The sequence below is a fragment of the Nylanderia fulva genome, unplaced genomic scaffold, assembly GCF_048542155.1.
Source record: "Nylanderia fulva isolate GAGA-0341 unplaced genomic scaffold, ASM4854215v1 Scaffold1230, whole genome shotgun sequence".
In the NCBI taxonomy this organism is placed as follows: Eukaryota; Metazoa; Arthropoda; class Insecta; order Hymenoptera; family Formicidae; genus Nylanderia; species Nylanderia fulva.
In genome coordinates, this window is record NW_028189444.1 from 7,251 (window position 1) to 23,171 (window position 15,921).

A 15,921-nucleotide genomic window follows, 5' to 3' on the forward strand; every position below is an offset into this window, starting at 1 on the left:
AGAATATCATCCGCATATGCTATGTATTCAGATCTCGTTTCAGCTTCAGTTTTTTGTTCCACTAATAATTGGTCCATAACTATGTTCCATGCTGTGGGCCCAAAAATGGAACCCTGAGGACACCCCTTACTCAGGAGCTTGGATACCCCCAATTCACTCTCCCGACTTGCCAATTGTACCTCTCGATTCGAGAAGTAATCCATGAACACCTCAAACAACTTCCTTGTGCAGTGCACACTCTTAATCCTGTCCAAAATCCCAATCCAAGAAAGATTGTCGAATGCTCTACTTATATCGACAAATATGCCCATTACGTACTTTGATTCGGCCGATTTCACGCTGCTGACCGCTCTGCATATTGCGTCCTCCGTTGATCGTCCCTTTATGAAGCCATATTGATTGTCGGAGCACATTTCTAGACTTTCGTAAATTACCTTGAAACGTTGTATCATGATTCTTTCGTACACTTTCCCAACAACTGACAACAGTGAGATTGGCCTGTACGATTTAGGATCGCTCGGATCCTTTTCAGGGCTTTTGAGCAGCAGTTTTAAATCCGCCTGTTTCCATTGCTTTGGAAAGCTGTTTTTATCAAAGCATGTGTTGAAGAGTGAGTAAAGTGCGTTTGGTGCTGCCTTCCAAACTATTTTTAATATTTCCGCTGTTATTTTATCCGGACCAGGAACTTTTTTCTTCTTTGTTCTTTTAATTGCTTCATCTATTTCGTCCATTCTTATTTCCTGTTCCATATTGTAGTTTAAGTATTCGCTATATCTGTTCTTTATGTTTTGTGAATCCTCTGCTTCTGTACTTTCCTCTCCATCCGGCATTAATGTTTCCAAAAGTCTCTTCGCCGATGAAGTCCAATCAGTTGTAAAATCGCTACCTAATTTAATCGTACTTAGGATATTACTATTTTTAATCTTTCCCATCATTAGCTTGTATGCCAGTCCCCAAGAGTTTTTCGTAGTGTTCCGGTTCACGAAATCATTCCACGAGTCCTTTTTTGCCTTTCCAATCTCTCTCTTGTAGTCCCTTCTTAGTCTGCAGTATATATCAAAACTGTATTCATACGTCTTTTCATATTTAAGTTTCCTGTACCGTTTACAGCTTCTACGAGATGCCGCCAATCTTTTCTTTAAGTTGGTCAGTTGTTCGCTCTACCACGGTACTGTTTTCCTAGACAGAGGTCTTCTCCTACTTAGATTGCTACTGCATATAAGATCAATCTTTCTATTAAATAGATTAACGGCGTTCTCCGGACTTGTATTTGTGATTTCTTTACAAAAGGTCCCATTGAGTTCTGATTAAATAACATCGCCAAACTGATCCCAATTGACCTTCTTTAAGTTATAGAGTTGTCCTGTGATTACCTGATTTGTTTCTGAATTTTTATTGTTGTTATGTTCAAAGTATATACAATTATGGTCTGAGGAAGTCATTTTCGGGAAGACCTTCCAATCATTACTATCCTTCAGGACTCCACTATTCACCACAGTCAAGTCTATATTGGCCTCTCCTATTATAGTAGAGAACGTTGGTTCGTTTCCAGGCTGATTCAAAATGTATACATTTTTATTTATTAGGAAATCATTGAGTAATTCGCCTTTCGCGTCGTTCTCTTTGCAGTACCAAGTTTTGGAGTGAGCATTGGAGTCCATTGATATGATCATGTCGTGGCTTTTGAACGTTTCTATTATAGTCTCCAACTTATTAATAAAATAGTTTAGCTCCATGGAAAATTGACAATAAACTGATACCAAATATAAGTTTACTTCATTATGTACTATATGTGCGCAAGCTATATGTTCGTCCGTAAACTGTTCGATTTTTGTGACAGTTATTTCCTGATTATATACAACTATAGCAGCTTTTGTATCTGTCACCTTATTACTTTGAACAACTCTTGCACCAAGTGAAGCGCAGCCTTTGACTTGTCCTTGGAATACGTATGGTTCTTGTATCAGACACACATCAATGCCTTGTTCCTCTACTTTTAATCTTAATTCGTATGATGCCGTCTGCGAACGGCCAACATTTATTTGAAAGAATTTTATCATTATGTATAATCTATTTTATTCTTTACGATTTCAGTTACTCTTAGATACTCCGGGCATCTCTTGTCACTTACAGTATGATGTGTGTCTTTCCTTTTAGCTCTTGTACAATTAGCGCAGACTGCAGATTTCTCTCTCTCTCTGAGCAATTGGTGCTTATATGGCCCGCCCCCCCCCCCCCCACAGTGTCCACAAGTGGGGGTCTTTTCCTTGCAGTGTTTAACACTGTGGCCTAAGCCTAGACAACGGAAGCACCTAGTCAAGGCTAAGTAATCATTAACCTTGTATGATCTCCAGTCAATATATAGTCGTTCTTGCTCCAAGAGTTTTCTTCTTATCTCTCCTGTCACCTCTATTACCCAGTTATTAGTATTTCTGGTTTTAACAAATGTGTTGTATCTGTATTTAACCCTGCTTTCATTTTCCTGCTTGGCGATTCCAAGTTTTTCAACATTCTTAGACCAAAATTGTTCCATAAACTGCTCCTTTGTGACCGACTTTTCTACGTCATATACTATCATACTGGGTCCAGTTTTCTTAAGCAGCTCTGTTTTCAGCCCGCATTCATTGTCTTCTATTATCTGCTGGATCTTTTTTAATTCGTTTCCACCTTCCGTTTCCACTAGAATGCCTCTGTCTCCCACCTTTCTCATTCTTTTAATCCTTATTTCTTTAATTAACGGATTCATTTTCTTTGTAAGTTTTTCTTTGACATCCTCACACGTTAAATTGTCCTTTTCATTTAAAGGCTTAACAATCATTACCGAAGAATTAGTCTTGAATCCGCTTTTTAGTGTAGTACGTTGGATAATTTCTTTTTTTTCTGTTTCAGATGCTGCTGTTCCGGACCATGGAGTGAACGCCACTTGAACATAGGACATCAAACTGATAGAATTTTTCGATGCCAGGTAAGTACACTTTAATTTTTCTCTCTCAACGATACTCTCTTGTAATTTCCCTTCTAGTAGCACCCACTTAGACAATATGAACTTAATTGTATTCTTATTGATTTTATTGTTTTCATTAAAGAGAAACTCTTCTAGAGCTACTCTTTCAGATCTCACTTCTTCTAGCGTAACTTCCTTGTCGTCCTTTTCAACTTTCGGTGAGCCTTTTTGTTCCAGTTTCTCTCTTTCCACACTATTCGCACTGCTTTTTTGAACAGGTTCAGGAAAAATAAATACATCATTATCATCAGTTTCTCTGGTATTTTTTGAACTGGGGCGTTTTGTCGTTTTTTTTTTCAGCCGGAGAGTCGTATGCCTCCTCACCTTGTTCAAGCAAAGCGCTAAAGCAAGGCCTATTTATTCCTCCAGTTATTATTTTCGCCGATGGTGGTGGTGATCTGGGAATAGACTCCCTTCTCTTGAACGGGTCCTGTTCTTTATCTCCGGGTTTGTGTTTCATCGTTAACTTTGGTTTGAGTGTATTTTTAGTTTTTTCATTTTTCTCCATTTTTCATCCCACGAGTATGGTAGGAACAAGTATCAAGTGATTCAGAGCCTCCATGATATCACCAAGCCTAGCTACTCTGGGGGGTCGGCAGGTACCCCAGAGAGAACGTTTGCGACCGCGCTGTTTCACGTCTTCGTGGCCAAGCAGCCATCGGCACGTTGCCTTACACCTTGGCTTAAGACGTTTGGTGCATTCTTAGTCTGTCCTCTCCTTCCAAACTCATCCGGCAAGGTTGAACCTACCATAGCCCCCGCCGGCATGACTTCGAAGGTTTGTTCGCGTCGCATGCCCTAACATGCTCCTTCTCACTCCAATGCGCTCCAATACGTTCGTGTCACCGGAAACAAGATGGCGACTAGATGTTCGCGTCACGTTAGAGCATACTCTAAGGAGCAATTAGGAGCACGCTCTATTTGCCTTACCTTCGAAGGTGGTGCATTTGGGGCTATTTTATCGCGCATGCGTGTGAAGCTTGTACTGTAAACAGTATCCACTGCTCAAGAGTCGGGTAGTCCAATAACCTCGCTTTTATTATTCGGCTACGCCGTCACTGTCTTGATATTTCACAATGGAAACTTCTTTTAAGTATTCAGGTAAGAATTTTATATATGATGCTGATTACTTAAATACTCATAATACTTTTTATATTTTTACTTAATTAACTAATAAAATAAATTCTAAGAGATAGATTAAATGATTTTATTCTAAGATAATTTAAATTGCATAAATATTGTACTATATTAATAGTTTTATTTTTCAGCTGTGAAACCTAAACTGGTATCATTAAAATTAATTAAGCCTCCCCAGACTTTTGCGTGTACTTCTGTTGTAACTGCTACAACAAACTCGACACAGTTCCTAACCACAACTGCGCCTTTGGATTCTGTACTGAATAAAATAAGTTTTTCTACAATTCAACCTCAGACTATAATCCACGAGAGTCCTTCTGTTACAGTTCCTGTAACAAGCTCTATGCAGTACACACCTACAACTTTGTCTTCACCAGACTCTTCAATTGTGAATGCTTTACTAAATAAAGCAGGTCCTTCTGAAATTCAGCCTCAGATTAAAATCCATGAGAGTTCTTCTGTTACGATTCCTGTAACAAGCTTTATGCAGCACACGCCTACAATTGTGTCTTCATTGGACTCTTCAATTATAGACTCAGATAATGAAAAAGAGAATACTTCTGGTGTCAATAATGATGGCTATTTTATTTGGGACTATAAAACCATAATGTTGTTTTTCACAGAGTATGAACAACATGAAAAAAAATTCCAGAAAAGAAAATATCAAAGTAAAGAGGCTATGTTTCAAGCGATAGCAGAATTTTTCCAAGAAAGAGGTTATGTGAATGCTACTAAAAATCACATGAAAAATAAATTTAAATTGTTGAAGAAGAAATGGGATAAACATATCAAACAGACCATGGGAAAAAATAGTTCTGGAAAAGGCACTAAACCTCTTCCATTTAAAGAGTAAGTTCTATCTTGTGTTTTCTGTATATAATTATATATATGATATTTTTGAATTAAACATTATAATTAATAGTTCAGTCGATTTGTTTCATATTTTTATTTTGTCATTCTTACAATATTCTGTTTTTATTAAGTAGTTAGTATTATATTTAGTATTTAACAAGTAAGTAATAGAATACATATGTATCTTTACAGTGAAATGATAAACTTATTTGGAAAAAGTCACAGTGGAGTGCCATCTTTTGTAGCTGGCCGCAATGGAATGGTTTCTCAAGAAGACATTTTGCAAAAAGTGGTCAGTCAACATTTGTCTCAGTGAGTAATCATCTCCTTAAAATGTTTTTTAATTCATTTCTAGATATATTTTTAGATATAATTTAAAATGTTTTCTATTATAGGAATGTAAATGAAGAACAATCTTCTATTGCACTAGACTCGCCACCTTCGACACCATCTGCAGTTAACAGTCAATCTCAATCAGTAATAGGTAGCAGCAAATCGTCCATGACGGATAGCAGTTGCTCATCTTTAATAAATACAAAAGCAAAAGTACGAGATGGCAAATTGGCGCATACTCTACAATCACTTAAGGAATCCATCTGTGCTGTGCTACAAAGAGAAAGTGATGCCAAACAAGAAACACGTACAAAATATCTGACGGAGCTTAAAAAATGTAATGAATTACAAATAGAACAATTACAATTGCAAAAAGAACGAAATAGTATCTTACAAAGGCAACTTAAGATACTAGAGAGAATAGAAAGTAAAAAATACTCAACACAAGAATTATCAGACGAAGAAGATTAATAAGATATAATAAGACTGAAGGTTTACTAAATTATATGTATACATAAGACATTCATAAAGTTTGTTCCTTTGCCTACTTAAAGGAGAAAATGTAGTAAAACACATTTATTAATCTTTTCTACATATAAATTCTGCGAAGTTACACATTTTTCCTGACAAGATCTGTCAGATATAGTAATTATAAAAATAGACACATTGTCTTTTAAAAAATGTTAATAAGATATTATTACAAATTTATAAAATTTATGAACAGTTTATTAAGTTTAATTTTAATTTTGTTAAAAGACAAGTGTGTTGGTTTTGACAATAATTATATCTTAATTAGATCTAATAATTAGATCTTTCATCATTGGGAAAAATGTGTAACTCTACAGGATTCAAAGGTAAAAAAAAGCTAATAAATGTACACATTTTCAATCACTTCATTTTTTACTTTATAACCAAAGTTACAAACTTTATGAACATTTCACGTAAATGAAGTTATATGTATTTAAAATTTATATAATTTTGTTAATTTTATTTAAAATTTTTATTTCAAGTTGAAATAACTTTTATTTTATTAAAGTTTATTTTAGTTTTTTATCTATTTATTTTCTGTTATTTTGATAAACAGCGTGACAAAGCTGTATCAAGCTCTGCAAGAGAGGAAAGCTACATTTACTTATTGAGTTCTTTTAGTTGAAAAAAGCTGCATTTATTTATTGAGTTTTTTTAATTGGGAAAAGCTGCATTTACTTATCGAGTTTTTTTTTACATAATAAAGCAGCATTATTTACTTGCAGTCAAGCGTACAAAACGTGATTGAAAATCAAAACTGTCATTTCTTGTTCAATTTACATTTTTTTGTTAATTATCGATAAAAAATCATAATAAAATATATATTTGCATTATGCAGTTATATTTCTCTATTTGTATGAAAAATAGGCGTATATGACAATAAAAGACTGATGTATGGATAAATTTTTAACAAAATTGTTTTATTTGTTGTCTTACATATTACATAAGAATTTATTTTATAAAATTTAATATCAAACTTTAATAATTTTTAATTAAAATGAGCTGAATAGAAGATATATAATCGTAATATTCATAATTATTAATAAATGAAATATATTTGTGTAATCGTTATGGTTATAATCGTTATAATCTTGAAACTATAATTGTACATTGTTTCCTAATTTTTATAACTAAAAAAACAAATATTTGAAAGCACTTTGATAGTTTTGTACATTAAATACATATCATACATATTTTTAATTGAACGACACAGATTGATACAATGCAGTATGTGATATGTCGACGTTGACAACGACACGATATCGATATTTAAAAAAATAATAAACATAATATTTAAATATTAATATTAGAACATAATATTTAAACAAATTTATTTGGATACTCTTATTCAAATCATCGTTGAAACAGTTGTCTACATAATTCGTCTCTGAGATCGCGACCATGTCGATCATCATCCGGATCTTCATTTCTATCTGCTGCTGGGACATTATGTAACAATACCTGCGCATTTATATCAGCATGGTTGTCGACTTCAGGTTCTTCCATGTGTTGCAAATCATCCAAGTCAGCCAAATTGTGAAGAACGCAGCAAGCGAAGATGAATTTGACGATAAATTGCATATTCCTCAACTTGAGGAAATATAACTGTCTGAAACGTTGTTTCAGTATTCCAAATCCATGTTCAACTGAAATTCTGCATTGACTGTGTATACGATTAAAATTTCTTTGGGCCTGTGTCAAATGTCCATTATCTCGATATGGAGTAATTAATTGGAGAAGGCATGGATATGCAGCATCTCCAAGAAGTATGCTTCCATCTAAAATAAAAGCATGTATATTTAAAATTAACAGCTAAGGCTAAGGCTGCTTTTTGATATTCATTCTGCTAGTTGAAAATCTATATTTTATATTATGTACTACAGATTTATAATACTGGCAGTAAATATCAAAACGTAGCCTATGAAAACATTTACAGTGAAGTATATATTTTAATCATAAATCTTACAGATATGGCAATGCATAGTCAACCACATCTACATACATAGAAATATTGAAAAATGTTTCTTTTTTTAATCTCCTCCGGACTTTCGAATACAGAAACTGTTGACGCATGTCATAAATTTGTATAATCAATAGACTCTTATATTAATCGCTCGTATATCAACGGAAAGGTTCGATCGTTCGAACCGACACACGACAACATTATCGACCTTGTTCACCATCCCATGTGATAAGAGTCACGTTGTCACGTGTACATTTTATTTACTCCTATTCTTTCGTCGCTCCGATTCGCCGAAACAAACATCCGATCCCGAGAAAGAGAGGATTCCGTGACGAAAACTCGGAACGCTCCCGAAAACCGAGAATCAGATCTCTGCGAACCGTGCTATCGATCAGCTGCAAATACAAGTAAACATATGTTCGTTGCTGTAATCACTTTCCTCTCGGAGCGAGCCTTCACGAGGCTGTACAAGTCACCAGTCGATCAACAATAATTTGAATTAGAGCGACGCCGTCGCGCCTACTGATATCGACAACATTTTTTGGTCCTTCGAGCCGGATCGCTAACGAGAGAAGACGACAAGTCGTAAAGTACATCATCCAATTACATTTTGGCTGACTTTGATCACGACCTACGTTGTTTAACGCAGCAGCCGCCATTCCAATAATGGCTACCACCGCAAAGCTTTTGGAGCAACAGCTCGACCTTGTTAGATCGGTTGCAAATGCCGTATCTAATTTCAAAAAACTCGGCCACGCCAAGATGACGTCCACCGTGGCTGCAAACCGGATGGAACGCGTCAAGGAACAGTTCCGGGAGATTCGCGTCAACAACGCCAAGCTGTTAGTCCTCGCCGAGGCCGCTACGAAGACCACGCATCGATACTTCACCGAGGAGCTGTATCAACAAGCCGAGGTCCAGATGGATGCTGCCCTTGACTACCTGGCCGAATTTGCCATACCTCCCATTGCCGCCCCGCACATCAACATCATGGACGCTTCGAACGCAAGTACCGATTATCATCATGGTCCGCGCCCGGTCTCGCGTTTACCGCGAATCGAATTACCGAAATTTGACGGCTCTTTCGAGCGATGGGAAACGTTCCGCGATAGATTTAAAGCAATGGTAATTGACGATCCGATTTTAACAAATGTAGAACGCCTGCATTACTTATGTTCAATTGTTACCGGAACGGCCAGCACTTCGCTGAGTCACTTAGCAGTCACCGATGCGAATTTCGAAGTCGCGTGGCAAATCTTATCGTCGTGCTTTGAAAATCAACGTCGAATGGTCAACTCCCATGTTCAAATTTTATTCTCGTTACCGTCGGCAACGCATGAAACCGCGAAAGAGTTGCAGACTCTGCGTGACACCACCAATACCACCGTACAAGCGCTGAAAAATCTAAAACGTCCCGTCGATACGTGGGACGATGTTCTCGTGTTCCTCGTTTCGCAAAAACTCGACAAAGCTTCGAGAAAAGCGTGGGAATTAAAAATGAGCGAATCGCAAAATTTACCATCCTATTCTCAACTCGACAAATTTTTAGAGTCTCGCATTCGCACGTTCGAAGTTATCGCCCCGACGAAAAACATCGAGTCAGCCGAGACTACCTCGTCAAAAATTAAATCGGCCAAATCCGTAGCATCACATACAACGGCCGTAAAGTTCGAATGCCCGGTCTGTAAGGGCCATCATCGTTTATTTCAATGTACACAATTTGCCGCTTATACGCCGGAGCGCCGTTTCGAATTTATTAAATCGAACCGCCGTTGTTATAATTGTTTCGCGGCAAACCATGCGTTAAAGGATTGCACCAACAAGCATCGTTGTCGAGAATGTAAGCAAAAGCATCACACTCTTCTTCACCTTGGAAACCACGCAAAGTTACCGTATGCTGAATCGTCACATTCAAAAGAAGAGACGAAAAAAGACCAAGACAAAAACGTTGTCGCTCTTACCCTAACACGTTCAATGCCAGCTATTCCCGCCGTTCTGCTCGCTACAGCGCGCGTCCGCGTACATTCCGCGCACGGTCGCTTCATTCCCGCTCGCGCGCTTATCGATCCAGGATCGGCTGTGACACTCATTACGGAGAATCTTGCGCAATTACTCCGTCTTCCTCGAGTAAAGCAAAATTTAAGCGTTACTGGCGTTGGTCAAACAAAAACTTTTGCACGCTACGCAGCAAATATCAAAATTAGTCCCGTAAAAAGTAACAATCCCGCGTATTCGACGACGGCTTTAATATTGTGTTCGCTCGCGGAATACGTGCCACCTCCCGTTGCGTCTCACACTAAGTGGACGCTCCTCGACGCCCTCGAATTAGCCGATCCTGATTTCCTGAGTCCTACGCCAATCGATATAATAATTGGAGCCGATATGTATGGAAATATTCATCGCGACGGTTCACACAAGGGAACACCACACGAACCGTTCGCGCAGAATACCGCGTTCGGCTGGATTCTCTCGGGTCCTACCGTCGAAACCTGCCCCCGCAATTCCGTACCCGCATATCATACTAACATTTCACCTAATCTTGAGCATACCTTAAAACAGTTCTGGGAACTCGAAGATATCCCAGCCCGCGTTCATCCGAGTCCGGAAGACACCCAATGTGAGGAGCATTTTGTGACGACTCACTACCGCACCATGGAAGGACGCTACGTCGTGCGTCTTCCCTTTAGAAATGGCCCGCCTCGCGACCTTGGAGACTCTTGATTCGCCGCGTTGAAGAGTCTCGAACGGCTCGAACGTCGTTTTCGAACCGACCCATCGTTAGCAACGGAATACACCGCATTCCTTACCGAGTACGCAAACCTAGGTCATATGACTAAGATAAATCCTACCGAATTTCCCGCCCAAGCTCCCGCGTACTACATTCCACACCGTGCCGTGATCCGTGAACATAGCAATACAACCCGACTTCGTGTTGTGTTTAACGCGTCGTGCAACACCGCCACCGGCAAATCATTAAATAGCGCTCTTCATGTAGGAGCAAAATTGTAAACCGATCTAGTAGCGGTCGTCCTCCAATGGCGACAACCTCGATTTGCACTATCAGCGGACATCGCCAAAATGTATAGGCAGATTTTAGTACACCCTCTCGATACGAAGTATCAATGCCTCTTATGGCGATCGTCTCCGACGGCTCAGGTCGACGAATACCGACTTCTTACCGTCACTTACGGCACCGCCGCTGCCCCATTCTTGGCCTTGCGAGTCTTACGGCAATTAGCCGAGGACGAAGGCTCACAGTTTCCGCTCGCGGTACCGGTTCTATTACAGCAAACGTACGTCGACGACTGTACTTTCGGCGCCGACGACCTTGAAACTGCCAAACAAACACGAGATCAGTTAATTTCGTTGCTATCTCAAGGCTGTTTTTGTTTGCGTAAGTGGGCGAGCAATTGCCCTACGCTCCTTGAAGATCTCGATCCTTCCGACCATGGACTCGCAACCAACAAAAATTTGCACGATCACGATTCCATTAAAATTCTCGGAGTTACCTGGAAACCGGAACACGATATCTTCACCTTTCAAGTTTCGAATTTAATAACAGTCGCGAAAACTAAGCGCGGAATATTATCAGTCATCGCGCAACTCTTCGACCCACTCGGGTGGGTAGTTCCCGTTATCGTAACCGCGAAAATTTTCCTGCAGCATCTCTGGTTGACGAAGTCTGATTGGGATGACGAGCTTCCCGCCGAGATGTTGCGCGAATGGGAAACATTTCAATTGACGTTGCCTCTCCTTGAGCAGATAACTATTCCGCGCTGGACGCAGTATCACCCGAACAACAGAATTGAATTACACGGATTCGCAGACGCCTCCACGCGAGCGTATGCGGCAGCGCTTTACCTCCGTGTCATTTCGGGCGACGGTTGCATTACCAATACTCTGATCCTCGCTAAGTCTAAAGTCGCGCCGCTCAAAACCATTAGCGTCCCGCGTTTGGAGCTTTGCGCTGCGCTCCTACTAGCACAACTCATAGATTTCGCTCGTTCTGCTCTTCACCTTCCCGATATCGATTATTGGTGTTGGAGCGTTTCCATGGTCGTCCTCGCTTGGATACGTCAAAGTCCCTCGCGGTGGAAGACGTTTGTCGCGAATAGAGTCTCAAAAATTCAACAGCTTCTTCCCAATGGAAAATGGAATCACGTGCCCACGCACGACAACCCCGCAGATTGCGCATCTCGCGGTACCGACCCTGCCTCTCTTATTAATCACCAACTTTGGTGGCACGGCCCACCATGGTTATCACATTCGTCCGATCAATGGCCAGTCATATCCGACATCCCGGCAACGCATAGTGAATTACGCGATTCAAAAGCTTGCGCGACATGCTCGGTAAACCATTGGGAGCTTGAATCCCGATTTTCCTCGTGGCCGAAATTACTGCGCGTCACCGCGTATATCCTTCGTTTCGTTCGCAACGCTCGTACCCAGACGAAAACACAATGCGATGCCTCTCACTCGCACCAGCATGCTCTCCGGTCCGATGAGCTGGTCGCCGCTCATAATTTTTGGATTCGACGAATTCAACTCAATCTATTTGCTGACGACATAGCTCGCCTAAAACAACTACGTTGCGTCTCAAAAACTAGTCCATTAGCTTCGCTTTCTCCTTACATAGACAGAGACAGCTTGTTACGCGTTCGAGGCCGATTAAAGCACGCAAGCCTGTCAGATGACGCTAAACATCCGCTAATTTTAAAATCACATCCATTGGTCCACCTCCTTATCAAACAGATTCATGTTGCGGCCCTACACGCCGGTCCGCAACTCACACTCACGCTCCTGCGACAACAGTATTGGCTAATTCGCGCTCGCGCCACTGTGCGTACCGTCCTCTACCAATGTATTGTGTGCACACGGGAGAATGCACGCGTGCCCGAACAGCTTATGGGCGACCTGCCGGATTTCCGCGTGAACCCGACTTCACGCGCCTTTAATCATACCGGCGTCGATTACGCGGGTCCGTTACTAGTGCGTACGACTAAAGGTCGTGGTCATAAAGCCCAGAAGATTTGCCAATATTTTGTGGAAGTATGAACTTATTACATTCATAATTAATTACTGTATTTTAATCAAATATTTTTATATTTCTTATTCAATTCGGTTAAAATCGTAGATATTTTGTAGATATGAACTGGTAATTATCTATAGTTTCTGTTGTCGATATCAGTAGGCGCGACGGCGTCGCTCTAATTCAAATTATTGTTGATCGACTGGTGGCTTGTACAGCCTCGTGAAGGCTCGCTCCGAGAGGAAAGTGATTACAGCAACGAACATATGTTTACTTGTATTTGCAGCTGATCGATAGCACGGTTCGCAGAGTTCTGATTTTCGGTTTTCGGGAGCGTTCCGAGTTTTCGTCACGGAATCCCCTCTTTCTCGGGATCGGATGTTTGTTTCGGCAAATCGGAGCGACGAAAGAATAGGAGTAAATAAAATGTACACGTGACAGCGTGACTCTTATCACATGGGATGGTGAACAAGGTCGATAATGTTGTCGTGTGTCGGTTCGAACGATCGAACCTTTCCGTTGATATACGAGCGATTAATATAAGAGTCTATTGATTATACAAATTTATGACATGCGTCAACAGTTTCTGTATTCGAAAGTCCGGAGGAGATTAAAAAAAGAAACATTTTTCAATATTTCTATGTATGTAGATGTGGTTGACTATGCATTGCCATATCTGTAAGATTTATGATTAAAATATATACTTCACTGTAAATGTTTTCATAGGCTACGTTTTGATATTTACTGCCAGTATTATAAATCTGTAGTACATAATATAAAATATAGATTTTCAACTAGCAGAATGAATATCAAAAAGCAGCCTTAGCCTTAGCTGTTAATTTTAAATATACATGCTTTTATTTTAGATGGAAGCATACTTCTTGGAGATGCTGCATATCCATGCCTTCTCCAATTAATTACTCCATATCGGGATAATGGACATTTGACACAGGCCCAAAGAAATTTTAATCGTATACACAGTCAATGCAGAATTTCAGTTGAGCATGGATTTGGAATACTGAAACAACGTTTCAGACAGTTATATTTCCTCAAGTTGAGGAATATGCAATTTATCGTCAAATTCATCTTCGCTTGCTGCGTTCTTCACAATTTGGCTGACTTGGATGATTTGCAACACATGGAAGAACCTGAAGTCGACAACCATGCTGATATAAATGCGCAGGTATTGTTACATAATGTCCCAGCAGCAGATAGAAATGAAGATCCGGATGATGATCGACATGGTCGCGATCTCAGAGACGAATTATGTAGACAACTGTTTCAACGATGATTTGAATAAGAGTATCCAAATAAATTTGTTTAAATATTATGTTCTAATATTAATATTTAAATATTATGTTTATTATTTTTTTAAATATCGATATCGTGTCGTTGTCAACGTCGACATATCACATACTGCATTGTATCAATCTGTGTCGTTCAATTAAAAATATGTATGATATGTATTTAATGTACAAAACTATCAAAGTGCTTTTAAATATTTATGTTTTTTTAGTTATAAAAATTAGGAATTAATGTACAATTATAGTTTCAAGATTATAACGATTATAACCATAACGATTACACAAATATATTTCATTTATTAATAATTATGAATATTACGATTATATATCTTCTATTCAGCTCATTTTAATTAAAAATTATTAAAGTTTGATATTAAATTTTATAAAATAAATTCTTATGTAATATGTAAGACAACAAATAAAACAATTTTGTTAAAAATTTATCCATACATCAGTCTTTTATTGTCATATACGCCTATTTTTCATACAAATAGAGAAATATAACTGCATAATGCAAATATATATTTTATTATGATTTTTTATCGATAATTAACAAAAAAATGTAAATTGAACAAGAAATGACAGTTTTGATTTTCAATCACGTTTTGTACGCTTGACTGCAAGTAAATAATGCTGCTTTATTATGTAAAAAAAAACTCGATAAGTAAATGCAGCTTTTCCCAATTAAAAAAACTCAATAAATAAATGCAGCTTTTTTCAACTAAAAGAACTCAATAAGTAAATGTAGCTTTCCTCTCTTGCAGAGCTTGATACAGCTTTGTCACGCTGTTTATCAAAATAACAGAAAATAAATAGATAAAAAACTAAAATAAACTTTAATAAAATAAAAGTTATTTCAACTTGAAATAAAAATTTTAAATAAAATTAACAAAATTATATAAATTTTAAATACATATAACTTCATTTACGTGAAATGTTCATAAAGTTTGTAACTTTGGTTATAAAGTAAAAAATGAAGTGATTGAAAATGTGTACATTTATTAGCTTTTTTTTACCTTTGAATCCTGTAGAGTTACACATTTTTCCCAATGATGAAAGATCTAATTATTAGATCTAATTAAGATATAATTATTGTCAAAACCAACACACTTGTCTTTTAACAAAATTAAAATTAAACTTAATAAACTGTTCATAAATTTTATAAATTTGTAATAATATCTTATTAACATTTTTTAAAAGACAATGTGTCTATTTTTATAATTACTATATCTGACAGATCTTGTCAGGAAAAATGTGTAACTTCGCAGAATTTATATGTAGAAAAGATTAATAAATGTGTTTTACTACATTTTCTCCTTTAAGTAGGCAAAGGAACAAACTTTATGAATGTCTTATGTATACATATAATTTAGTAAACCTTCAGTCTTATTATATCTTATTAATCTTCTTCGTCTGATAATTCTTGTGTTGAGTATTTTTTACTTTCTATTCTCTCTAGTATCTTAAGTTGCCTTTGTAAGATACTATTTCGTTCTTTTTCCCCGGGAAAAAACAAATTCCCGGCAAAAAAGACTTTAAAAAAAAAAAAAAAAATTTTTTAAAGGTTGGGCAATTTAACTTTTAAAAAGGAAAAACAAAAATTAAAAAAATTAAAATTTAAATCCTGAAATAATTTTTCCCGGGGAAATGTTTTAAAAAAGGGTTTTTAACCCTTTTTGGGGATAAAGGAAAAAAATTTAAATGATGAAAATGTGTACATTTTTTTAGCTTTTTTTTTAAACCCTTTGGGAAACCTTAGAGTTACCCTTTT

At 37.8% G+C, this 15,921-nt stretch overlaps 3 protein-coding genes across 3 annotated transcripts; all 3 read left to right on the plus strand.

Annotated features, from left to right (window-relative positions):
* The first annotated feature begins 4,870 nt into the window (after nucleotides 1–4,870).
* On the plus strand, nucleotides 4,871–6,044 carry LOC146724618 (uncharacterized). Its single transcript, XM_085479586.1, has 3 exons — nucleotides 4,871–4,990; nucleotides 5,186–5,305; nucleotides 5,389–6,044. Exons 1-3 carry the CDS (start codon nucleotides 4,884–4,886, stop codon nucleotides 5,795–5,797), a joined length of 636 nt encoding a protein of 211 aa, XP_085335712.1. The 5' UTR covers nucleotides 4,871–4,883; the 3' UTR covers nucleotides 5,798–6,044.
* A 2,439-nt stretch (nucleotides 6,045–8,483) lies between these two features.
* Nucleotides 8,484–10,538, plus strand: LOC146724619 (uncharacterized). The gene has a single exon (XM_085479588.1). The coding sequence runs from the start codon at nucleotides 8,484–8,486 to the stop codon at nucleotides 10,536–10,538; it is 2,055 nt and encodes a 684-aa protein (XP_085335714.1).
* Nucleotides 10,539–10,895: 357 nt separating this feature from the next.
* Nucleotides 10,896–12,872, plus strand: LOC146724620 (uncharacterized). Its single transcript, XM_085479589.1, has one exon. The coding sequence runs from the start codon at nucleotides 10,896–10,898 to the stop codon at nucleotides 12,870–12,872; it is 1,977 nt and encodes a 658-aa protein (XP_085335715.1).
* Nucleotides 12,873–15,921: the final 3,049 nt, after the last annotated feature.